This window comes from Ranitomeya variabilis, chromosome 4 (genome assembly GCF_051348905.1).
Source record: "Ranitomeya variabilis isolate aRanVar5 chromosome 4, aRanVar5.hap1, whole genome shotgun sequence".
NCBI lineage: Eukaryota > Metazoa > Chordata > Amphibia > Anura > Dendrobatidae > Ranitomeya > Ranitomeya variabilis.
Window position 1 is genome coordinate 597275033 of NC_135235.1, and position 23390 is coordinate 597298422.

At 44.6% G+C, this 23390-nt stretch overlaps 1 protein-coding gene across 2 annotated transcripts in view; it reads left to right on the plus strand.

Annotated features, from left to right (window-relative positions):
• The window catches only part of NFATC2 (nuclear factor of activated T cells 2), a 124651-nt gene that overhangs the window by 70620 nt on the left and 30641 nt on the right, over positions 1 to 23390 (plus strand). For both annotated transcript variants that reach the window (XM_077253216.1, XM_077253215.1), the window contains exons 7-9: positions 3529 to 3584; positions 5929 to 6055; positions 8755 to 9405. In XM_077253216.1, coding sequence (XP_077109331.1) covers positions 3529 to 3584; positions 5929 to 6055; positions 8755 to 9405 — 834 coding nt within the window. The remainder of the gene's footprint in view (positions 1 to 3528; positions 3585 to 5928; positions 6056 to 8754; positions 9406 to 23390) is intronic.

Below are 23390 nucleotides of genomic sequence, written 5' to 3' on the forward strand. Positions count from 1 at the left end.
GAACGTTCCTGGGGGGACTCTAGACGTCTCGCGCCAGCCGGAGATCTAGCTACCCCTATCAGAAGAATCACAGACCTATCTTGCCTCCAGAGAAATATTCCCACAGAAATAGCAGCCCCCCACATATAATGACGGTGTGAAATGAGAGGAAGGCACAAACGTAGTTATGAAAACAGATTCAGCAAAATGAGGCCCGCTTAAGCTAGATAGCAGAGGATACAAAAGGTGAACTGCGCGGTCAGCTTAAAACCCTTCAAAATACCATCCTGAAATTACTTGAACTCATGTGCCAACTCATGGTACATGAGTGGTAATTTCAGCCCACTAGAGCAACCAGCAGCAGAGAATTACATATCTGCAAGCTGGACTAAAAACATGAAAGCAAACATGAAACAGGGAAATCCAGACTTAGCTTGTCTTGAAGGCCTAGGAGCAGGTAGCAAAGGTAACAGAGACACACTGATACATTGATAGCCGGCAAGGGAATGACAGGAAAGCCAGGTTAAATAGGAAACACCCAGCCTCTGATGGACAGGTGGAAACCAGAGACAGCAACCCACCAAAGTCACCCAGTACCAGCTGTAACCACCAGAGGGAGCCCAAAAACAGAATCCACAACACCTTGAGCTCCAAGACACATCCAGTCTGGTCTGCTTCCCTGAGCTGACTGACCTTCTACTCCAAAACACTTCAAGTCTGTTCATCTTCCCTGAGCTGACTGACCTTCGGAGTTCCAAGCCACATCCAGTCAAGTCTGCTTCCCTGAGCTGACTGACCTTCACCTCCAAAACACATCCAGTCTGGTCAGCTTCCCTGTTCTGACTGACCTTCAGAGCTCTAAAACACATCCAGTCGTGTCAGCTTCCCTGTTCTGACTGACCTTCAGAGCTCCAAGACACATCCAGTCAAGTCTGCTTTCCTGAGCTGACTGACCTTCAGCTCCAAAACACATCCAGTCTGGTCAGCTTCCCTGTTCTGACTGACCTTCAGAGCTCCAAGACTCATCCAGTCTTGTCAGCTTCCCTGTTCTGACTGACCTTCAGAGCTCCAAGACACATCCAGTCTTGTCAGCTTCCCTGAACTGACTGACCTTCACCTCCAAAACACATCCAGTCTGGTCAGCTTCCCTGTTCTGACTGACCTTCAGAGCTCTAAAACACATCCAGTCTTGTCAGCTTACCTGAGCTGACTGACCTTGAGCTCCAAGACACATCCAGTCTGGTCTGCTTCCCTGAGCTGACTGACCTTCTGCTCCAAAACACTTCAAGTCTGTTCATCTTCCCTGAGCTGACTGACCTTCAGAGCTCCAAGCCACATCCACTCAAGTCTGCTTCCCTGAGCTGACTGATCTTCACCTCCAAAACACATCCAGTCTGGTCAGCTTCCCTGTTCCGACTGACCTTCAGAGCTCCAAGACTCATCCAGTCTTGTCAGCTTCCCTGAGCTAACTGACTTTGAGCGCCAAGACACATCCAGTCTGGTCTGCTTCCCTAAGCTGACTGACCTTCACCTCCAAAACACATCCAGTCTGGTCAGCTTCCCTGTTCTGACTGACCTTCAGAGATCTAAAACACATCCAGTCTTGTCAGCTTTCCTGAGCTAACTGACCTTGAGCGCCAAGACACATCCAGTCTGGTCTGCTTCCCTAAGCTGACTGACCTTCTGCTCCAAAACACTTCAAGTCTGTTCATCTTCCCTGAGCTGACTGACCTTCAGAGCTCCAAGCCACATCCAGTCAAGTCTGCTTCCCTGAGCTGACTGACCTTCACCTCCAAAACACATCCAGTCTGGTCAGCTTCCCTGTTCTGACTGACCTTCAGAGCTCCAAGACTCATCCAGTCTTGTCAGCTTCCCTGTTCTGACTGACCTTCAGAGCTCCAAGACACAGCCAGTCTTGTCAGCTTCCCTTTTCTGACTGACCTTCAGAGCTCCAAGTCACAGCCAGTCTGGCCAGCTTTCCTGAGCTCACTGACTAAGGAGAATAGCTAGCCTAGCTATATGCAGGGCTAGCCAGGTGATCTAATCAGAACCTGTAGAGCTAGGTTGTAACTCTAGCTTACCTGGCTTTGCTACCATTGGTTCAATCGTAACTGCCTTGACACCTAGTGTCATGCACGGGACCCACTGTTTAGAACATGACCCGTTCACAGTATTAGTGGAGTACATCCATTCACGGCCAGTGTCAGATCAGGCAGTAGAGTACAACGCCTTTAGGCTGTGTGCCACAATGACTTTTTGGGGAGTTTTTAATGCTGCAAATTTTGGCTACGTCAAAAACAACCTGTGGTGCGTGATTCCAATCTGCAACATGTCACTTTCTTATGTGAGTACGCTGACTTTTATGTGCAGATTTTTCCAATAGACTTGCATTAGATGCAGAAAATCCGCAAGTAAGAAACACACGTGTTTTTAATGCGGTTCTGCAGCACAAATGCATCAAAAACGCATGTAATCTGCACATGACTGTATCAATAAAGTTGTCAAAGACAAATACCAGGAAGTATTAAAAACAGAGCAGTTTTATTTAAAACATAACACACCAACAAGATACAAAAAGAGCAGGTTCAAAAACGCAATAAAAACACGTAAAAAAAATGCCCCCCAAAAATGCACTTCATTTACTTAATAGGTGGAGAAATGGTGCAGAAAATCTGCAACATAAAAAACTCACCAAAAGTTCATTGCGGGAGTGTGGCCTTAGGAAAAATTGACAGGGCCCATTTTAAAATTGCTTTTGTGACAAAATCCCAATCATGAAAATGCTTTTGTTTCCTAGCGTCTACATTGCTGCACAGTGGGAAATGTCATTTCTGCTACTTGACTGTGTTCTCTTTATCCCATATAATGTGCTTCGGTCACAGGAGTCAATGAAGAATAATGGATTAGGAAATGAAACCCAAGGTGGCGATAGCCTATATAAATCCCTATATTAGCCCAAAGAAGCGTTTTCACAAAAAGTCAAATTTGCCATACCTTCTTATATTGGGAGTATCCCTTTAATATCAAAACTTTTAATGTATCTTCTCAATGGGAAATAGTCACACCATCTATTATCTAGGCTTCTATTTGTTTTGAGCATCAAGAATCCAGAAAGTATCATTTGTTTTCCTCTATCCCAATCCTTCACACTTGTCTTACCCATATTAAATGCATGACGCATTTTGTGGCTCTCGTTTGCAGGATGTTTTAATATAATTGTTTAATATTTTACAGCCCTTTTTTTGCCGCCAACGCTAATATTTTGCCATTAGAGAATTTCAGTCTTCAACACCCCCATCAGACATAAGTGATTATTTAGTGAAAACACTCAGAACAGTTTGTGTGATCCAATAAATTATTCATTTTCCAGGGCCCACTCCACAATGGGGAAAATATTAAAAAATCCATTGTCATCAGAATCCTGCAAAGCCATATACTGTACGAGGGATATAATTCTTGCTGCCAGTTTATCAGATTTATGAATTGTTTACTGCAACAAGTAGATATATACGGTATAGATATTTTTATATATATTTTTTTAATTTTCAGATGGTCAACAGATTTGGGAGACAGAAGCCACAGTCGATAAAGACAAAAGTCAGCCTGTAAGTAGGAGAAAGTAGAATATTGGAGCTTGAGTATAATCTCAGATATAACTCAGATTAAATGGTGCCTCCAACGTCTGGTTTAAAAAAAAAATAATTATATATATATATATATATATATATATACATATATATATAAGAATAAGAATATATATATGTAGTACAGACCAAAAGTTTGGACACACCTTCTCATTTAAAGATTTTTCTGTATTTTCATGACTATGAAAATTGTACATTCGCACTGAAGGCATAAAAACTATGAATTAACACATGTGGAATTATATACTTAACAAAAAAGTGTGAAACAACTGAAAATATGTCTTATATTCTAGGTTCTTCAAAGTAGCCACCTTTTGCTTTGATGACTGCTTTGCACACTCTTGGCATTCTCTTGATGAGCCTCAAGAGGTAGTCACCGGGAATGGTCTTCCAACAATCTTGAAGGAGTTCCCAGAGATGCTTAGCACTTGTTGGCCCTTTTGCCTTCACTCTGCGGTCCAACTCACCCAAACCATCTCGATTGGGTTCAGGTCTGGTGACTGTGGAGGCCAGGTCATCTGGCGTAGCACCCCATCACTCCTTCTTGGTCAAATAGCCCTTACACAGCCTGGAGGTGTGTTTGGGGTCATTGTCCTGTTGAAAAATAAATGATGGTCCAACTAAACGCTAACCGGATGCTGGTTCAGTATGCCTTCAATTTTGAATAAATCCCCAACAGTGTCACCAGCAAAGCACCCCCACACCATCACACCTCCTCCTCCATGCTTCATGGTGGGAGTCCATCCGTTCACCTTTTCTGCGTCGCACAAAGACACGGTGGTTGGAACCAAAGATCTCAAATTTGGACTCATCAGAACAAAGCACAGATTTCCACTGGTCTAATGTCCATTCCTTGCATTCTTTAGCCCAAACAAGTCTCTTCTGCTTGTTGCCTGTCCTTAGCAGTGGTTTCCTAGCAGCTATTTTACCATGAAGGCCTGCTGCACAAAGTCTCCTCTTAACAGTTGTTGTAGAGATGTGTCTGCTGCTAGAACTCTGTGTGGCATTGACCTGGTCTCTAATCTGAGCTGCTGTTAACCTGCGATTTCTGAGGCTGGTGACTCAGATAAACTTATCCTCAGAAGCAGAGGTGACTCTTGGTCTTCCTTTCCTGGGGCGGTCCTCATGTGATCAGTTTCTTTGTAGCGCTTGATGGTTTTTGCCACTGCACTTGGGGACACTTTCAAAGTTTTCCCAATTTTTCGGACTGACTGACCTTCATTTCTGCTTTTTTCTTGCCATAATACAAATTCTAACAGTCTATTCAGTAGGACTATCAGCTGTGTATCCTCCAGACTTCTGCACAACACAACTGATGGTCCCAACCCCATTTATAAGGCAAGAAATCACACTTATTAAACCCGACAAGGCACACCTGTGAAGTGAATACCATTTCCTGTGATTACCTCTTGAAGGTCATGAAGAGAATGCCAAGAGTGTGCAAAGCAGTCATCAAAGCAATAGGTGGCTACTTTGAAGAACCTAGAATATAAGACATATTTTCAGTTGTTTCACACTTTTTTGCTAAGTATATGATTCCACATGTGTTAATTCATAGTTTTGATGCCTTCAGTGTGAATTTACAATTTTCATAGTCATGAGAATACAGAAAAATCTTTAAATGAGAAGGTGTGTCCAAACTTTTGGTCTGTACTGTGTATATATATACATATACACAAAGACTTCATGTATATTGTTTATATCTATTTATATAGCTATGGATAGATAGATAGATAGATAGATAGATAGATAGATAGATAGATAGATAGATAGAAAGATAGATAGTGCTAAAAGTTTGAGCACAAGCAAAGAAAAGTGGAATTATGGAAATCACAAAATCGATAGACATGTTATGCAAATGATAACAAATGGAAACAACATTTTCAAAACATCTCATACATCTAGGATGTCATTGGGTGCCAATTACAAAGGCGCTGCCAACAGCAGATCTTGATGATTTGCCCAAGTACATTCAGCACAGCAGAACGTTCCTCAGACAACCATCAATAACCTCACTGATAACAACCAAGGCTATAAGTGTGGGGATTTCTGCGGAAGGCGCTCATACTCCATACTGAATAAATCGAGATGTTTTAAAACTATTGTTTCTGTTTTTTGTCATTTGCATATGAGTAACATGTCTATCTAGCCTGTGATTTCTATAACTCCATGGCTTTCCTCTTTGGTGTCGCAATTTCAATGTTGAGGAGCGTATCTATAAGAATATTTTAATATTTTTGTTAACTATGTTTGTGAGCGTGCACATGGGTTTTCAGAAAGTGACTGCCATTCTGGTCATGTTTAGAGCATGCTGTTCGTGGAGGTGCCAGAATATCGCAACAGACATATCAACTCTCCAGTGAAAGTGAATTTCAATGTCATAAATGGGAAAAGAAAAAGAAGCCAGGCGCAGCACTTTACCTACCTGCCAGGTATGTGACCGTCCATATAGCGTAACTAACTAACCGTTGTTTAAATTTTCATTTCATGAATGGATAATACCCATGAAAATAAGCAACTTCGTAATATATCAGAGAAATCTGCTTCTTTTTCTGCCAAAATTGATCAGTCATTATTTATTAAATAAAAATTAAAACAATGGTTACCCTTTAAGTCCTCTTTCACACGTGAGTACATGTCATGTGTATTGCATTAATTTTTTATAAGGATCTAAATACTTTCCAAGGTGTTATCCCGCATGCTCGGGTGCTAACCGGGTGTTTTCGACGTGCTCGAAAAATATGTTCGAGTCCCCGCTCCTGCATGTCTCGCTGCTGTTATCCTGTTTGTTAGACAATCCCTGCATGTGTTGCAGCTCTTGAACAGCCGCAAGGACTCTTAGCATATTTTTCGAGTACGCCGAAGACACTCGGTTAGCACCTGAGCAATTATCAAAAAAATATGACATTTAAGGAGTACCATTCATATGTCGCCAACATACTTCAGCCTGATGTACAATTTAAGGAACTGGCAAACATACAGCCTTGCCAAAGAAAACAAAAGGATTGTGATATATTGCTTTCTAGTAATACTATGCAGTTACTGTGACCTTTAATATTAATGTAGTGTCTTTTTTTTAAAGGAGTTTTACACTTTTAAAAAATTGGTCTCCAAATGACAGATCTTGTGTACAGTAACAAAATCAAATTGTACTCACCCTCCCCGGGTCCGGCTTTAGCTCTCCACTGCCATTTTTGTCTCAGTAGTTTCACTACAATGGTGACATCATGTTAACAGCACACATTACCGCTGCAGCCAATCACTGAGCTCAGCGACACAAGTTGTCTACACTGGCCGATTCGTTGAGCTCAATGATAGGTTGTGTTGTTGCCATGATGTCATAGGTGCAGCCAAAACACTGAGGCAGAAGCGTCAGAAAGCTGGGGATGGACTTGAGGAGGGTGAAGATGTTGTGATTTTATTTTTTTACACAAATTTCATCAAATGGGGACAACTTTATTTAAATATGGAAAACTCCTTTAATTTTACATAATATTGTATGATACAATCCTTCTGCATTGATATGCAGTACCAAGAAAGAAAAGTCGTGGAATTATAGAAATCACAGGTTGGATAGACATGTTACTGATCTACAAATGATGAAAAAAGGAAACACATTTTTTTTATTCAGTATAGACTATGAGCCTTCTGCTGAAATTCTCACACTTACACAACTTGGCTGCTATCAGTAAGGTTATTAAAAGCTGTCTGAGGAATGTTCTGCTGCGCTTTATGCACTTGGGCAAATCATCAAGATCTGCTGCTGGCAGCTTCCTTCAACTTAGCTAATCAATTACATCTATGGGAGACAAGTCCAGAGACGCCACAGGCCATGGTAGCATGATCAGGCATTGCAGGCTGCTTACAGTTGCACGAGCAACATGTAGTCTAGCTTTGTCATGTTGAAAAATGGCTCCTGATATAATTTCACTTTTCCTCGTAAAAGCCTTTACATGATGTCCCAGATGTACTAGATGGGGGATAGTTCCAGACACACTGCAGGGCATGGTAGCATGGTAAGGTCTGGCAGGCTACTCACATTAGGAAGAGCAACATCTGGCCTCCATTGTTGTGTTGAAAAATGCCTCCTGGGACACTTTGGAGACATGACCGTACCACTGGTTGCACGACCAAGTCAGTGTAACGCCAAGCTGTTAGGGCACCTAGAATGAAGACAAGATGAGCCTGTCTACTGTACATTATGCCACACCACACCATAATCCCCTAAGTAAGTTCGGCGTGATGTTCCCTCATAAGTGCCTCTTCATGGCGTTGCCCATATAATCTCCAGATCAATTTCCAGGCATTATTATTGCATCCAAGACAATAGTGGGACTTATCGCTGAAGAGGACAGACCGCCATAGAAGCCTCCATTGCCATCTTGCTCACCACCACTATACCCTTTGTGAGCGATGACGTGAGGTCAACGGAGCACCAGTAACTCAACGTCTGGTGCATAGCCCAATGATATACAAATGCCTTCTGGTCTGTGTAGACAATGTGTGATGCCTTAGGCTCAGTATGTGATGTTTAATTTCACTTGCAGTAGAGAATGGATCACTATACCCCATTTGTTGAATCTGACGAGACCACGTGGGAACGCCATGAAGAGGCCTTTACAAGGGAATGTCACACCAGTCCTATTCCCAGTTTTATAGTGTGTGGTGGCATAATGTATGGTAGCCAGACCCCTCTAGTCTTCATTCCAGATACACTAACAGCACAGCATTACATTGAGTTGGTGGTGGAGCCAGTGGTATGGTCAAGCAGATCTAGGACATCATTGGTTGGCAATTACAAAGGGAGCTGCCATCAGCAAATCTTGATGATTTGCCCAAATGCATTCAGCGCGACAGAACATTCCTGAGACAACCATTAACCTTATTGATAACATGCCATGCTATCTGCACCTCGTGCTTATACTTGATGCGGAATAGATCCAGATTTTAGAAGATTTTGCTTCCATTTTTTTATCATTTGTTTAACATTAACATGTCTATTGATCTTGTGAGTTCCATAACTCTATGATTTTAACTTCTTGGTGTTGAAATTTCAATCTTGAGAAGGGCATTATATTTTAGGTTTGTCACTGTTTGGAGCATTATTTTTTTTTTTTTTTGCCTGTTTCAGTGCCATCCATTAAAACAGAGCCTCTTGATGATTATCACTCCATAGTTGGGAGCAGCGCACTCACTGGGCTAGGAACAGCGCCACAAGCCTTCTACCCCCAGAATCCACTGGGTAGCGATTCCTCTTCCTGCTTAGTGACCAACTTGGTCTCCTGTCAACAAGTAAGAGCTGGCCTCCCTTCACCAGATTCAAGATATCCACAGCAAAGCCCATCAGCAGCTCTGTACCAAAGAAGCAAAAGTCTTAGTCCCAGTCAACTAAGCTATCACCAGCCCGCTCTGGTGACTTCTCAGATCACCATTCCAGATCCTCATAGATCAGTCCTTGTGCATACCAGCTCTCCAGTCCAATCTTCAGCCAACCCTCAGCCATCTCCAGTTATCCATTATTCTCCCACCAACCATCAGATAAGATGTGGAAGCCACCAAGAGTTTCAGCACATCATGTGTTCCGACTTCACTCCTAGTCTTACACGACCAACCCAAGCACAACGAATAAGTCCCACCAACTATCCAACTGTAATCCAGCAGCAGTCCAACAGCCAGCGGTCTCCTAAGAATGGTCCTCCAGCCACAGAGCAGAAGGAAATTTTACCTTCAGGAGTCACTGTTAAGCGAGAGCAGAACCTGGATCAGGCCTACTTGGATGATGGTAAGGACCGTGACTTTGTACTAATGATAAAATATGCTCAGCCTGCACATTTCCAAGCTGTGAAATTAATAGTATACTGCATAATAAACCTTATATTGTCATATTAGGATGTATAGCACCTACACAAATTGTTACTTCCACGTTGAGTCTTTGCAGCAGTCTGAAAGTTACACGTTTCAGAATGACAGCAAAACGTGTGGGAGGCTTAGTGCAGAAATACTACTGAATGCCGCCCTGAACATTTTTTTTTTATTTTTTTTTCTTTGTGGTAGGAAAGTGAAAACATTTTTGTAATAAAAAAAAATTTCCACCTAAATATAGCAGATGAGGTGTCATGGTTAAAGCAAGTTGTATGAGAATGCAAAAGTAAAAATGTCACAATGTATGGAGGTCAGAGAGTCACAGAGTACTTTGTGCTTAGTAATCACCAATGGTGGACAGAAAGTTTGGGATTCTCTCACTTTTACACCAACTTTAGCAAAGTAAATAATAAGGCTATGTGCAAGAAACATCTTTTCCAGGCGGTTTATGCCTCATATTCCCCTGAAAAAGCAGCAGAAAGCCTCAGTAAATAATAAAAACAATGCACACCAATGCCAAAATGAAAATGCTGTCGACAGATATTGTTTTTTTCAAGCAAAAACGCTTTAAAAGACATCTTTTTGGCCTTCCCTTTGACTTGTATTGTAAAGTATAGAGAATCGACAGAGTAGAAAATGCTTGAAGAACGGTCTGGTGACTTTGGAAACCTGAAGCGGTTAAAAAATGCTCAAAAGACTGAAAATATGACCAGGAAGTTGTTTTTCCATAATATGTTCATTCTTTTGAATGTTTTCTGGGTGCTTTAGAAAACTAAAGCTCCAAAGAGCTTGTGAGCACAGCACACGGTCTACGGCGGTGGCCGGTCCACTTGTCAGAGGTCAGTAAACAATAAAACTGAATGCATAACAAGCTGGAAAAAGCAAGTTGATCGCAAACTTTCTTAATATATAACATGGGAATAACCCTTTTAGTTATTGTTCTTTGTAATGAAGGCTTTCAGGTAAAACTGATAAAAAATGCAGTTTTGTTGAACTAAAGTGAATAAAATGGCCATGTACACACGGACACAATAGAGTCTTATCGTGGGTACAATGTGTACTTTCGATGAAGACATCACTCTGTCCACATGTGTAAAATCCCATCAGCACTCAGTCCTGCCAGAACCTGAATTTATCTTATGCTAATTAAGTATATAATGCATTAATAACTCCGACTATGGGAAGAACAGGTAAATCTCTCCCTGGGAGGTAGGAAAAAGATGAGATTTGTCTGCATTTAGTCTCCATACGTTCACTTTCTGGATGATCTTCCTGTACCTGAGTAATGCCGACGTCTGCCCTGACATCATCTCTGTCTGTGCTACTTTTATTTTTTTGCCCATAACATTTTAAATAGGTCTGGTAAAACTCTGTGAAAATCTAGATAAGTATTTTCCACTGCTTTACCGTTCAGTCTTTTAGTGTCCATGACGCGCTGGCCAATGTTTGGGCTGCCAATATGGAGACAGTTAAGAGAGTAAATAAAATACGTGATCGCCTCAAAGATAGTTGATGGCCCCAAGTCCTGTCTGCTCTGTAACATTCCTCCAGATTATAAGAGTCCTTTTCATCTGAGGAGTATAAATAACGCGGAGCTGCGTGGAGTATAATAACTGGGTTTGTATTCCGTGGCCTGCAGTCATCTGGCCGCTCATACGCTGTGCGCAGCAGCTTTCCCAAAAATACTTCTTTCTGGATCAGTGAACGTTGACTCTCTGTCTTGTACTAGATCATGAACGAATTTGCTCGTGTGCTATCCGAGTGACCTCGGCGTGCTCGAATAATATATTCGAGACCCAACGGCTCCATGACTCGCGTCTTAGACAGCACATGCATGGATTTTTTTGTCCTACTCCAGGAAGCTCCCATTCACACATATGATTGGCTAGTCCTATTTAAATCAACAGGTTTAGCCTAATTAACACTAATATGTCTAGGAAAGGAGTAGCTTTAGGACTCGTCCATTCAAGTCTAGGTGCGCAAAAAAAAATCAGATCTCAAACAGATCATCCGTATCGCATCTTATTTTTACCAAAACATTGCAGTTATTAACAAAGAAAATGTATTTGATCTTGAATATTTGAAACTGTTACATAAAATCGGATGTCACACGGATGTAAAGAAAAGATGCAGAAAATATCACTCTGATGACAATATGGTTGGACAATTTTTCATATGTTTGTCTGACCACGACCTTAAAGGAACATACACTCACCGGCCACTTTATTAGGTACACCATGGTAGTAACGGGTTGGACCCCCTTTTGCCTTCAGAACTGCCTCAATTCTTCGTGGCATAGATTCAACAAGGTGCTGGAAGCATTCCTCAGAGATTTTGGTCCATATTGACATGATGGCATCACACAGTTGCCGCAGATTTGTCGGCTGCACATCCCAAAGATGCTCCATACAAGGCAGGATGGATCCATGCTTTCATGTTGTTTACGCCAAATTCTGACCCTACCATCCGAATGTCGCAGCAGAAATCGAGACTCATCAGACCAAGCAACGTTTTTCCAATCTTCTACTGTCCAATTTCGATGAGCTTGTACAAATTGTAGCCTCAGTTTCCTGTTCTTAGCTGAAAGGAGTGGTACCCGGTGTGGTCTTCTGCTGCTGTAGCCCATCTGCCTCAAAGTTCGACGCACTGTGCGTTCAGAGATGCTCTTAGGCCTACCTTGGTTGTAACGGGTGGCGATTTGAGCCACTGTTGCCTTTCTATCAGCTCGAACCAGTCTGCCCATTCTCCTCTGACCTCTGGCATCAACAAGGCATTTCCGCCCACAGAACTGCCGCTCACTGGATTTTTTTTCTTTTTCGGACCATTCTCTGTAAACCCTAGAGATGGTTGTGCGTGAAAATCCCAGTAGATCAGCAGTTTCTGAAATACTCAGACCAGCCCTTCTGGCACCAACAACCATGCCACGTTCAAAGGCACTCAAATCACCTTTCTTCCCCATACTGATGCTCGGTTTGAACTGCAGGAGATTGTCTTGACCATGTCTACATGCCTAAATGCACTGAGTTGCCGCCATGTGATTGGCTGATTAGAAATTAAGTGTTAACAAGAAGTTGGACAGGTGTACTTAATAAAGTGGCCAGTGAGTGTATATACCCTTATGTAAATAAAATGTAATTATTCTAGTTATATTGCTTTTTTTTACAATTTTTAATACCTCTATTTGCTGTGTGTTAATGGGAATATTTTCCCCAATGATTGGCATGAAGTACTCTAGATTTCTTCTACAGTAGTTAACTACTCTGGATTTCTTCTACAGGAGCAAACTCTCTATCCAGTCTGGCTTGGATGTAATCAATGAATGTTCCCACTCACTGACACCAACACAGATATCCATGCAATTTATATATAAAACTGGCTAATTTTGATATGACGCATCATTGAGCAAAAGTGTTGGCTTTTTTTATGCCAGCCCCACCTCTTTTATAAAACAAGGGAGGACTTAGTTGTGACCAATTAATTTTTTGGGGTCTGTGTGCCTTAACGAATTTGGTGCATTTTACGTACGTCCTGAATAACTGAATGATGACCTCCGTAAGAAACTCCATTGTTAATTAGGTTTTTAGAAAGTCTCAGAACTTTTCATTGTAAAATAATTATACTTTACTTGTATGAAACAGAAAACCACTTTGATTATTTTTTCCCCGAATTTTTACACAAGTCCAGCAATTAATAATTTTGGAAGGTAATCAGGTGACTGTGGGTCTTGACGTGTCCAGACAAGCAGACAGGATTGCAGGGTCAGCTGAACAGTATCAGGCCTTGGGAGACTTTGGGTTACTTATAAAAGATGCCACTAAAGTCGGATCTGATCCGCCACAGACTTGGAAGTGTTTTATGTCAACATATTCTAAAGACTAAATCAAAAACACTGCATTGCTGGCACAGGCGGGAAGCTTCGTTCCAGCATCTTTAGCTGGGTTTGGTTTAAGTACACTGCCTAAAGGTTGGCTTCAAATTTGGCATTTCCTGTGTAGAAAGCCCACCAAAGCTGAATTTAGCAGTGATCTCCTGCTACCAAACCATCTTTAACCATTTCACAATTGTCGTCTTGGGTGAGACCTTCCAATCCTCTTATTTTTGTGCTAACCCCCTTCTGCGTGAGAATTTCAGTGCTACTGGAGTGAGTGCCCCTAAAACTACATAGTCACACACCTTATTTAAAATCTTGTCTGCTTTAGTTACTTTCATAGTTTGATATTTGGATTGGGATTTGGAAGGTGAAACTAGAATGATTTTTCTACTTTAATAAATGATCAAGCAGATGATGAGACTGTGCAAAAGCAAAGAGAGCTCCTGACTCTGTATTGCACAAAGATTTTCAGTCTTGTTGGAACATCTGTTCATGTAATCTGAATCGTTTTGTGAAAAAAGTAAATTTAGCGTCACTTTGTAAAAGTATTACATTGCCTAACCTGTACTAATCCTGAGTTACATCCTGTATTATATTCCAGAGCTGCACTCACTATTCTGCTGGTGCAGTCACTGTGTACATACATTACATTACTTATCCTGTACTGATCCTGAGTTACATCCTGTATTATACTCCAGCGCTGCACTCACTATTCTGCTGGTGCAGTCACTGTGTACATACATTACATTCCTTATCCTGTACTGATCCTGAGCTACATCCTGTATTATACCCCAGAGCTGCACTCACTATTCTGCTGGTGCAGTCACTGTGTACATACATTACATTACTTATCCTGTACTGATCCTGAGTTACATCCTGTACTATACTCCAGAGCTGCACTCACTATTCTGCTGGTGCAGTCACTTTGTACATACATTATATTACTTATCCTGTACTGATCCTGAGTTACATCCTGTATTATACTCCAGAGCTGCACTCACTATTCAGCTGGTGGAGTCACTGTGTACATACATTACATTACTTATCCTATACTGATCCAGAGTTACATCCTGTATTATACCCCAGAGCTGCACTCAGTATTCTGCTGGTGCAGTCACTGTGTACATACATTACATTACTTATCCTGTACTGATCCTGAGTTACATCCTGTATTATACTCCAGAGCTGCACTCACTATTCTGCTGTTGCAGTCACTGTGTATGTACATTACATTACTTATCCTGTACTGATCCTGAGTTACATCCTGTATTATACTCCAGAGCTGCACTCACTATTCAGCTGGTGGAGTCACTGTGTACATACATTACATTACTTATCCTGTACTGATCCAGAGTTACATCCTGTATTATACCCCAGAGCTGCACTCAGTATTCTGCTGGTGCAGTCACTGTGTACATACATTACATTACTTATCCTGTACTGATCCTGAGTTACATCCTGTATTATACTCCAGAGCTGCACTCACTATTCTGCTGTTGCAGTCACTGTGTATGTACATTACATTACTTATCCTGTACTGATCCTGAGTTACATCCTGTATTATACTCCAGAGCTGCACTCACTATTCTGCTGGTGGAGTCACTGTGTACATAAATTACATTACTTATCCTGTACTGATCCTGAGTTACATCCTGTATTATACTCCAGAGCTGCACTCATTATTCTGCTGGTGCAGTCACTGTGTACATACATTACATTACTTATCCTGTATTGATCCTGAGTTACATCCTGTATTATACTTCAGAGCTGCACTCACTATTCTGTGGTGCAGTCACCGTGTACACACATTACATTACTTATCCTGTGCTGATCCTGAGTTACATCCTGTATTATACTCCAGAGCTGCACTCACTATTCTGCTGGTGCTGTCACTGTGTACATACATTACATTACTTATCCTGTACTGATCCTGAGTTACATCCTGTATTATACTCCAGAGCTGCACTCACTATTCTGCTGGTGCAGTCACTGTGTACATACATTACATTACTTATCCTGTACTGATCCTGAGTTACATCCTGTATTATACCCCAGAGCTGCACTCACTATTCTGCTGGTGGAGTCACTGTGTACATACATTACATTACTTATCCTGTACTGATCCTGGGTTACATCCTGTATTATACTCCAGAGCTGCACTCACTATTCTGCTGGTGGAGTCACTGTGTACATACTGTACATTACATTACTTATCCTGTACTGATCCTGAGTTACATCCTGTATTATACTCCAGAGCTGCACTCACTATTCTGCTGGTGCAGTCACTGTGTACACACATTACATTACTTATTCTGTACTGATCCTGAGTTACTTCCTGTATTATACCCCAGAGCTGCACTCACTATTCTGCTGGTGCAGTCACTGTGTACATACATTACATTACTTATCCTGTACTGATCCTGAGTTACATCCTGTGTTATGCTCCAGAGCTGCACTCACTATTCTGCTAGTGGAGTCACTGTGTACATGCATTACATTGCTTATTTTGTACTGATCCTGAACTACAGTATGTGATATACTCCAGAGCTGCACTCACTATCCTGCTAGCTTAAGACCTCATTCACACTTAATGATTTTTCTGGTACCCAAAAAAAAAGTCACATATTCATCGTGTTGTCCAGTCTTTTGCTTAAAGTCTGCAGTCGCGCTATGTAACTGCAGACTTCTACATCCTCACAGTGCACACAACACTAGCTGTCAGGATTCTCTGGTATCTTTGACGAGAGCGGGCAATCATGTGACTGCAAGTATGCGATTTCCAATAAATTTATATTGAGCGAGGCTGCACAAGTCTAGTTGGAATGTGACTGGATGTATGCACATTGCACACTTTTGGTCACATGACCGCCCACTCTCGCTGCCGATGACGGAGAATCCTGACAGCACGTGGTGTGCACGCTTTGAGGATTCGCATGGAGTGACAGCAGACTTTTAACTGGCGACTTGTTTAAAGAGTAACAGTTATATTAATTTTCATTTCATGAATCAATAGTACACATGAAAATAAGCGACATTATAATATATCTGATCAGAGAAATCTACTTCTTTCTCCTCCTGGAATCTTTGCTCTCAATAGTTAAAATCTGTGTTCAGTGAAACAAATTTTCTCATTACTGAGATAAGAGATAACAGTTGGTGCTTGTAAAGTTCTATGGAGGGGCAGGAGCTGGAGGCCGACACACATTCTGCTGCAAGTTCTCCTGAAATGGCAGCTACCGTTCTCCATAGATCTTTATGAGCACCAACTGTCATCTCCTATCTTAGTAATGATCAATCCAGGAGGAGAGAGAAGCAGATTTTTCTGATGAGATATATTACAAAGCTTCTTATTTTTGTGTGTACTATTGATATATGGAGTAAAATTGAAATGACGGTGACTCTTTAAATGACTAGCTATTTCCAATGTAATAAATGGGTTGTGTTCTATTCCTGCCACATGTCCACGTGTCGTTTTTTTGTAGTTAATGAGGTGGAGAATGGTATTAAACCATATTCTTTTATTTCGGGAAGCAGAATCGTACCCAGAAAATACAACAATTAGCACCATCTTTTCCTATCCGTCTCTTTATATGAGCTCAGTAACAATGTAACAGTTTGGCAAGTTGACGCCCTTAACATTTTTCACACTTCAGACTTGTTTTAATACTCTCGTAGCTTGTGGTTTATATGAAAATGTGCTGTACGTACAAATTACAGGGTGTGCAAGTCAGTCACCCAACTCTACATATAGATATATGTATCTGCGTAGTTCCATAGGAGAAGGACCCGGACTGTTTTTCTTGGCTGCCCGCGATTATACTCTGGCATCAAATGTGTTAAGCTAAGTAAGGTTAAGAAAAATGTCTACTATGAAATTCTCAATTTAGTGGTTATTGGGTGCAATTCAAACTTGGGGGAAGGCCTGTGCCACCAGTGGAAAAAGTGCGCTGGGCTCAATCTAGCTATAATTTCCTGCCAGTCTAGAAAGAGCCAAGTGCTCAGACAGGCGCACACGGACAACGTAAGTGCAGATTTATATATATAGCTAATCATAATTGCCAACTCTCCCGTAGAGTCTGCGAGACTCCCAGAAAAAGAGGTTACCTCCCAAACTTCTGGAAGCATTAGTAACTATCTCAGGCACTGCAGAAGTGCCCTGAAACACCTTAAAAAGAGCACTGAATGTTTCCTGAGCTTGGTGGCAAGAGGTCGTTATCAAACTCAGCTCCAACGACCAGACACACACCTACACGTTGCACATGTGTTCTGGCTCATTTCTTTAGTTTTGCTCTACTTTTTTGCACTTTGTACATACAGGGATATGGCTCCCCATTTTTGGGCCTTGCCTCTTGTCTATATGCGGCGCCCCCACCGCCGCAGGGCCGAGGAATACCCGGTACCGGGCCTCTGAGTCTCTGCTCTGGGGTTGTCACGGTGGCTAGGCCCGATCCGTGACCCTGCCGAGGGGCGCACAGTGAATGATGTGACGGATGTAGATGGTGCGGTGCAGTAAATAACGAGGACACCAGGTTGCAGTCTCTTTACCTCTTTACTGAAGGTTTTAGAGTCCTCAGTCCAGAGCGCTGTCAACAGGGCTGTCTGAGACCGGCCGGTCTAAAGGCACATCAGGAGTTCTCTTTACAGGTGGGAATCAGTGTCTACCTTCTAGCGCTGGGTGTTGTAGTCCTTCCCTGCTGAGCTCCCGGGATAGTCCTCACAACTGCTTCTGTCTGTCTCTGATGTTCGTTCTCTCCGTCCCCCAGATGATATGGTAGGACGCACCCGTATGACGGGGTAGGCCTGGAGTTCTTCCGGGACCCTAGAGTCGCCCCTCTCCCACAGCTGCCTCCGTTGTCTGCTTAGGTGTTAAGTGAGACAGCCAACCTATAATTGGCTGTCCTGCCGTGGTTTGCAGTAGTACTTAAAGTCTCTTACTTGCTCGGCGTTCCGGCCACCGACTGTTTGCGCCTCAGAAGGATGTTGCCTCGGTCTAACAGCATGACTCCTTCTGGTCCTAATGCCTCTTTTCTGTATTCCCGTTGTTCACTGGTTAGTTCTGCTCTTAGGTGTCTGCCAGGATCCCATCCCTGACAGGTCCTCTCACTAGCTCTTCCCAGTTACTTCTCCCTGTCTTCCTGTCCAACCCCCAGTTTTACCAGAGTGTGAGGAGTGGCCTACCAGATAGGACCACCCCCCCTGGTGGCCGGAGTGTGAAGTGTAGTGAGGTGTTACCTGATCAGAGAAACTCCTTTAGTGCAATCAGACGTACCATAGCTCCCCATAGTGGCGGAGCCACAGTACTGCAACGACCAGGACTCTGGGGCGCTGCACTCCCCCCCCGGTTAAATCCAGTACTCCGGGACTGGGAAAACAAGAACAACAATACATGTTAGCAGGAAACACACAAAATTTTGAAATAGCATAAACAAGTAAACATAACAGTGCTTCCCTTTATGGGAGGTGAGGACTCTTGAACGTTGCGAAAGTTAGGTCATGCACAGTTTATGACTCTCAGTTCAGTGGTTGAAACTGCGGGGACCCCGGGTAAACAAAGGGGCCCCCTTGTGAAAGTTTTTGAGCAATTCACTGTCCATTACTCTATTGTCCATTTTAAAACCTGTAACAAAAGATATACACACAAACATTTTCAACTGAATAGCAGCCCCCGCTAATACCTCCAAGTTTTGTAGCGGAGAGGAGTTTGATTTTGAGTGCTGCGTGTGGACCTTCGCAGCGCAGGGGTTGCTATTGGCCTAACAGGGCCCGCTATGCTTGCTACCGCTGGTGTAGTGCACTGTCTTCTAGCTACACTTCTAGTGAGTCTGGGTAGCACTGGCAGGTTGGGGCTCTCTGAGCTGCTGCTATCAACAGTGGGTACAGCAGATTAACCGATAGCAGAGGGAGGATTTGCCGGTTCAACGGTTGGCATGGCATCTTCAGGTAGGGCTTGTTGAGGTAGCGGGACCGGATGATCTGGTACCACCATGGTTTCTGGTGGGTCCGGCTGTTGAAACATTAGAACAGGTACCACGATGGCTTGATTTATCTGAGTCCAGGACTGGGGAAAATCACCAAGGACGGTATGGATCATCTTCTCCTTTTCCACTGGCGGGGAGATTTCCGGGGCCATGTCCCTCTCTCTCAACTTATCGGGGCAGACCTTAAGGTCCTTACTGATGAGACAGACCTTCGTGTTATCGAAATCGGATGGCAAGATGGTATACGGTTCCGCTTCCCATTGGTCATCGAGCTTGTGTAATCTCCTCTTTCGTTTAAGTACTTGTTCACCAGGGGACAGGGGAATCGCAGGAGCGTGTTGGTTGTAGTCCCTTTCTTGTTTTTGCCTAGCCTGGGCGAGACTTCTTTCTACACACTCCTGTACCTCGCGGTACCTTCGCTGCCTTTCTGCATCCCAATTGTCATCCGGCGAGGTATCTTCGGGTACTAGGACCCCCATGTCCAAATCAACGGGTAACCGACTAGATCTTCCTCGCATCAGGTACGCTGGAGTACAGTTGGTGGAACTTACTGGGATGTGATTGTACATATCCACCAAGTCAGGCAACTTTATTGGCCACAGGTTCCGTTCCTCCACAGGCAAGGTCTTCAATAAATCGATTACCACTTGGTTCATCTTCTCACACATCCCGTTGGTTTGAGGATGGTACGGTGTGGTTCTGATCTTTTTACACCCGTACAGTTGATAGAATTCTTGGAACACTTCCGCTTCGAATGCAGGTCCCTGATCAGTCAGTACCTTCTCTGGGTAGCCATGGGGCCTACAAAAGTGCTGCTGAAAGGCCCTGGCGGCAGTCCTGGCCGTTAGATCCTTGACAGGTACAACCACCAAAAACCTGGAGTAGTGGTCCACGATGGTAAGGGCGTAGATATAGCCCGACCGGCTAGGTGTCAGCTTCACATGATCCAGCGCGACCAGTTCGAGCGGCCGTTTGGTGATGATAGGCCGCAGGGGAGCCCGTTGACTGTCACGGTCCTTCCTGCGCAGACTACATGGACCACACTCCCGACACCACTTCTCAATGGTTCTCTTCATGCCAATCCAATAAAACCTCCCTCGGAGGAGCCTTTCCAGCTTCCTCCATCCGAAGTGTCCGGCTCCATCATGGTAGGCTCCCAGAACCATGGGCGCATCTCGCCTTGGCACCACTATCTGCCACACCAATTCATGAGTACGTGGGTCGATGCTCCTCCTGCACAACTTGCCATCATGGATAAACAGTTTGCTGAATACCTGCTCGTACTCGTGTACCACCCTGTAGGCCCCCTGTTTTTGATGGGATGGGGTAGAGTCAGTGCCCACATGCAATTCCCGACACCAGTCTTTCGAGTGCTCTGCAGAACCTTTGTTCTCCGCCACGTTTGACGGGACCAAGGGTTCAGGTGTCTGTATCACACTATTATTGACAGTGAACAGTTTGGCGAGCGTGGTATACTTGGTGAGGTGAACCTCTTCCTCCCCACAATTGAGGACACGTACGGGCACTCTCCCCTGGCGGACGTCGACCACCCCCCGGGCTGTCAGAACAGTAGGCCTGTTGTCTGAATATACGGGTTCTACCAAGGCCTGGTAGTCCTTACCCCTGAGGCCTATGGCTGCCCGACACCATATTAACATTTCACTCCTGGGGGGTATCGCGATGGGGTTTGAATCACTCACAGTGACACGACCAATCTCACCACCAGTCAGCTCTACCTGCTGTCTCTGCATCAGAGCTCTGATTTCCTTCTGCAGGGCACGTTGCTCACTGTGGCCAGCGGTTTCTGCCACCTGTTGCAACAAAACAATAACTTCTGCAAGACAATTTTCTATAACATTAGTACCAAGAGTCATCATGGGATTACATTCTCGACGATCAATATCAACAATCACAATCCCTTGGGCTTTCAATTCCACCCGCCCCACCTTGATGGTGACCTCCTTATACCCCACTTGTGGCAACGGCTGACCATTACTGGCTATTATGGTGAAATCATCGTCAGGACCACGAGTAATATCAGTGTCCTCCCAATACCGTTTATAAAGCACGTAAGGTATAGTCGTCACCTGAGAACCGGTGTCCAGCAAAGCGTTCAAGGGGATTCCATCAACCACTACAGGGAGAACTGGTCGTCCTCCAATATACTTGGTTCTCCAATGCTGCGGGCCTGACCGTCCTACTCCTGGGGGTTGGCCCTTTGCCCCAGGGGTTGCTCGTTTAAAGGACAATACCTTGCAAGGTGGCCCACCTGGTGACAGCGGCGGCAGATGGGTCGTCCGTCCTGATGGAAGCGATCGCTGTCCCGGCCTCTGGTCGGTGGGGTCCTCTTCTGTCGCGTCCAGGGGACATCTTCTGGTCTGGAGGCTAGCTGGATCTTTTCCTTGGGGGCCTCCTGTAGGGACTGCACGGTCCGGGCTAGGGCAGCAACGCTCTTGGTCAGCTCCTGCATCTGAAGACGGAGTCCTGCAGGGGAGTCGTCCTCGAAGCTCTGGGCGTCGGCCTCCGCGGCAACTGGGGTTTCCGATGCCACCTCCTGGTGGTATGTGAGAGCGGGGCGCCTGGGTGGTACTGCGCGGCTGGGCTGTCGCTCCTGCAATGCCTGGATAGCTTTATCTTTGAATTGCGCAAAAGTCAAGTCTGGATTTTGCATGGCCAGGAAGTGCAATTGGCCCCGCTGGTGACTGCACAGGAGCCCCTCAATGAACCGCTCCTTCAGGAGTTTATCCTCATCCTGCATGCTGCCGGGGTCACTCTGCTTAATGGCCCGCATCGCCTCCTGGAGATTAAGGGCATAGTCCCGTAAGCTATCCTGCGGTCTCTGTTTGCATCCATAGAAAGTCAGTTTAATTTCTGTAGCAGTGCGAGTATCGAAGGTGGCTTTAAGCTTTGCAAAAATCTGCTGTGCAGTTCCCTTATCCTCGGCGGGCCAGGATTTCAATTCTCTCAGAGCCGCCCCAAAGAGTTGGCCAATTATCATATGAACCTTCTGCGGCTCTGTCAGGGGATAGAACTCGAGCAGGCTGCAGAGCCCTTCCTTAAAGTCAGTGAATGTATGCGACTCCCCAGAGTATCGTGGGAGCCAGGCCGCTCCGGGCAGGTACGGCATAGAGAAGGGCATTATGGCTTTTGTGTTAGCGGCAGCATCCGACTGGCTGAGGGGAACAGCGGGTTCTGCGGCAACCGGTGGTGGTATTAGGGCCGCGGCTTCGCCCGCTGCGGGGACCGGAGCTGCCTCTGCGTCCGCGGCTGCCACCTCCTCTCCTCCCGACTCGGACATGGCTGTCCCTTCCTCCCACTAACCTGCTGGAGGTCGGAGTTCCTCTTCCGGGATTGGCGCCTTACCGCGCTTTCCGTTCCGCGCTTCTTTTGGCCGGTTCCGCCCACGAAGCTGAGGCTTCTCCCTCCGTGCGCGGCAATGGCGAGTTTTTGGCGGTAAATGGCAATACACAGTCCAAGCACAATAAATCACAGTTCCAAAGCACACATGACCTGATTCTTCAGGCTTAAGTAGATCCTGTTCGTGACGCCAAGTTGCGGCGCCCCCACCGCCGCAGGGCCGAGGAATACCCGGTACCGGGCCTCTGAGTCTCTGCTCTGGGGTTGTCACGGTGGCTAGGCCCGATCCGTGACCCTGCCGAGGGGCGCACAGTGAATGATGTGACGGATGTAGATGGTGCGGTGCAGTAAATAACGAGGACACCAGGTTGCAGTCTCTTTACCTCTTTACTGAAGGTTTTAGAGTCCTCAGTCCAGAGCGCTGTCAACAGGGCTGTCTGAGACCGGCCGGTCTAAAGGCACATCAGGAGTTCTCTTTACAGGTGGGAATCAGTGTCTACCTTCTAGCGCTGGGTGTTGTAGTCCTTCCCTGCTGAGCTCCCGGGATAGTCCTCACAACTGCTTCTGTCTGTCTCTGATGTTTGTTCTCTCCGTCCCCCAGATGATATGGTAGGACACACCCGTATGACGGGGTAGGCCTGGAGTTCTTCCGGGACCCTAGAGTCGCCCCTCTCCCACAGCTGCCTCCGTTGTCTGCTT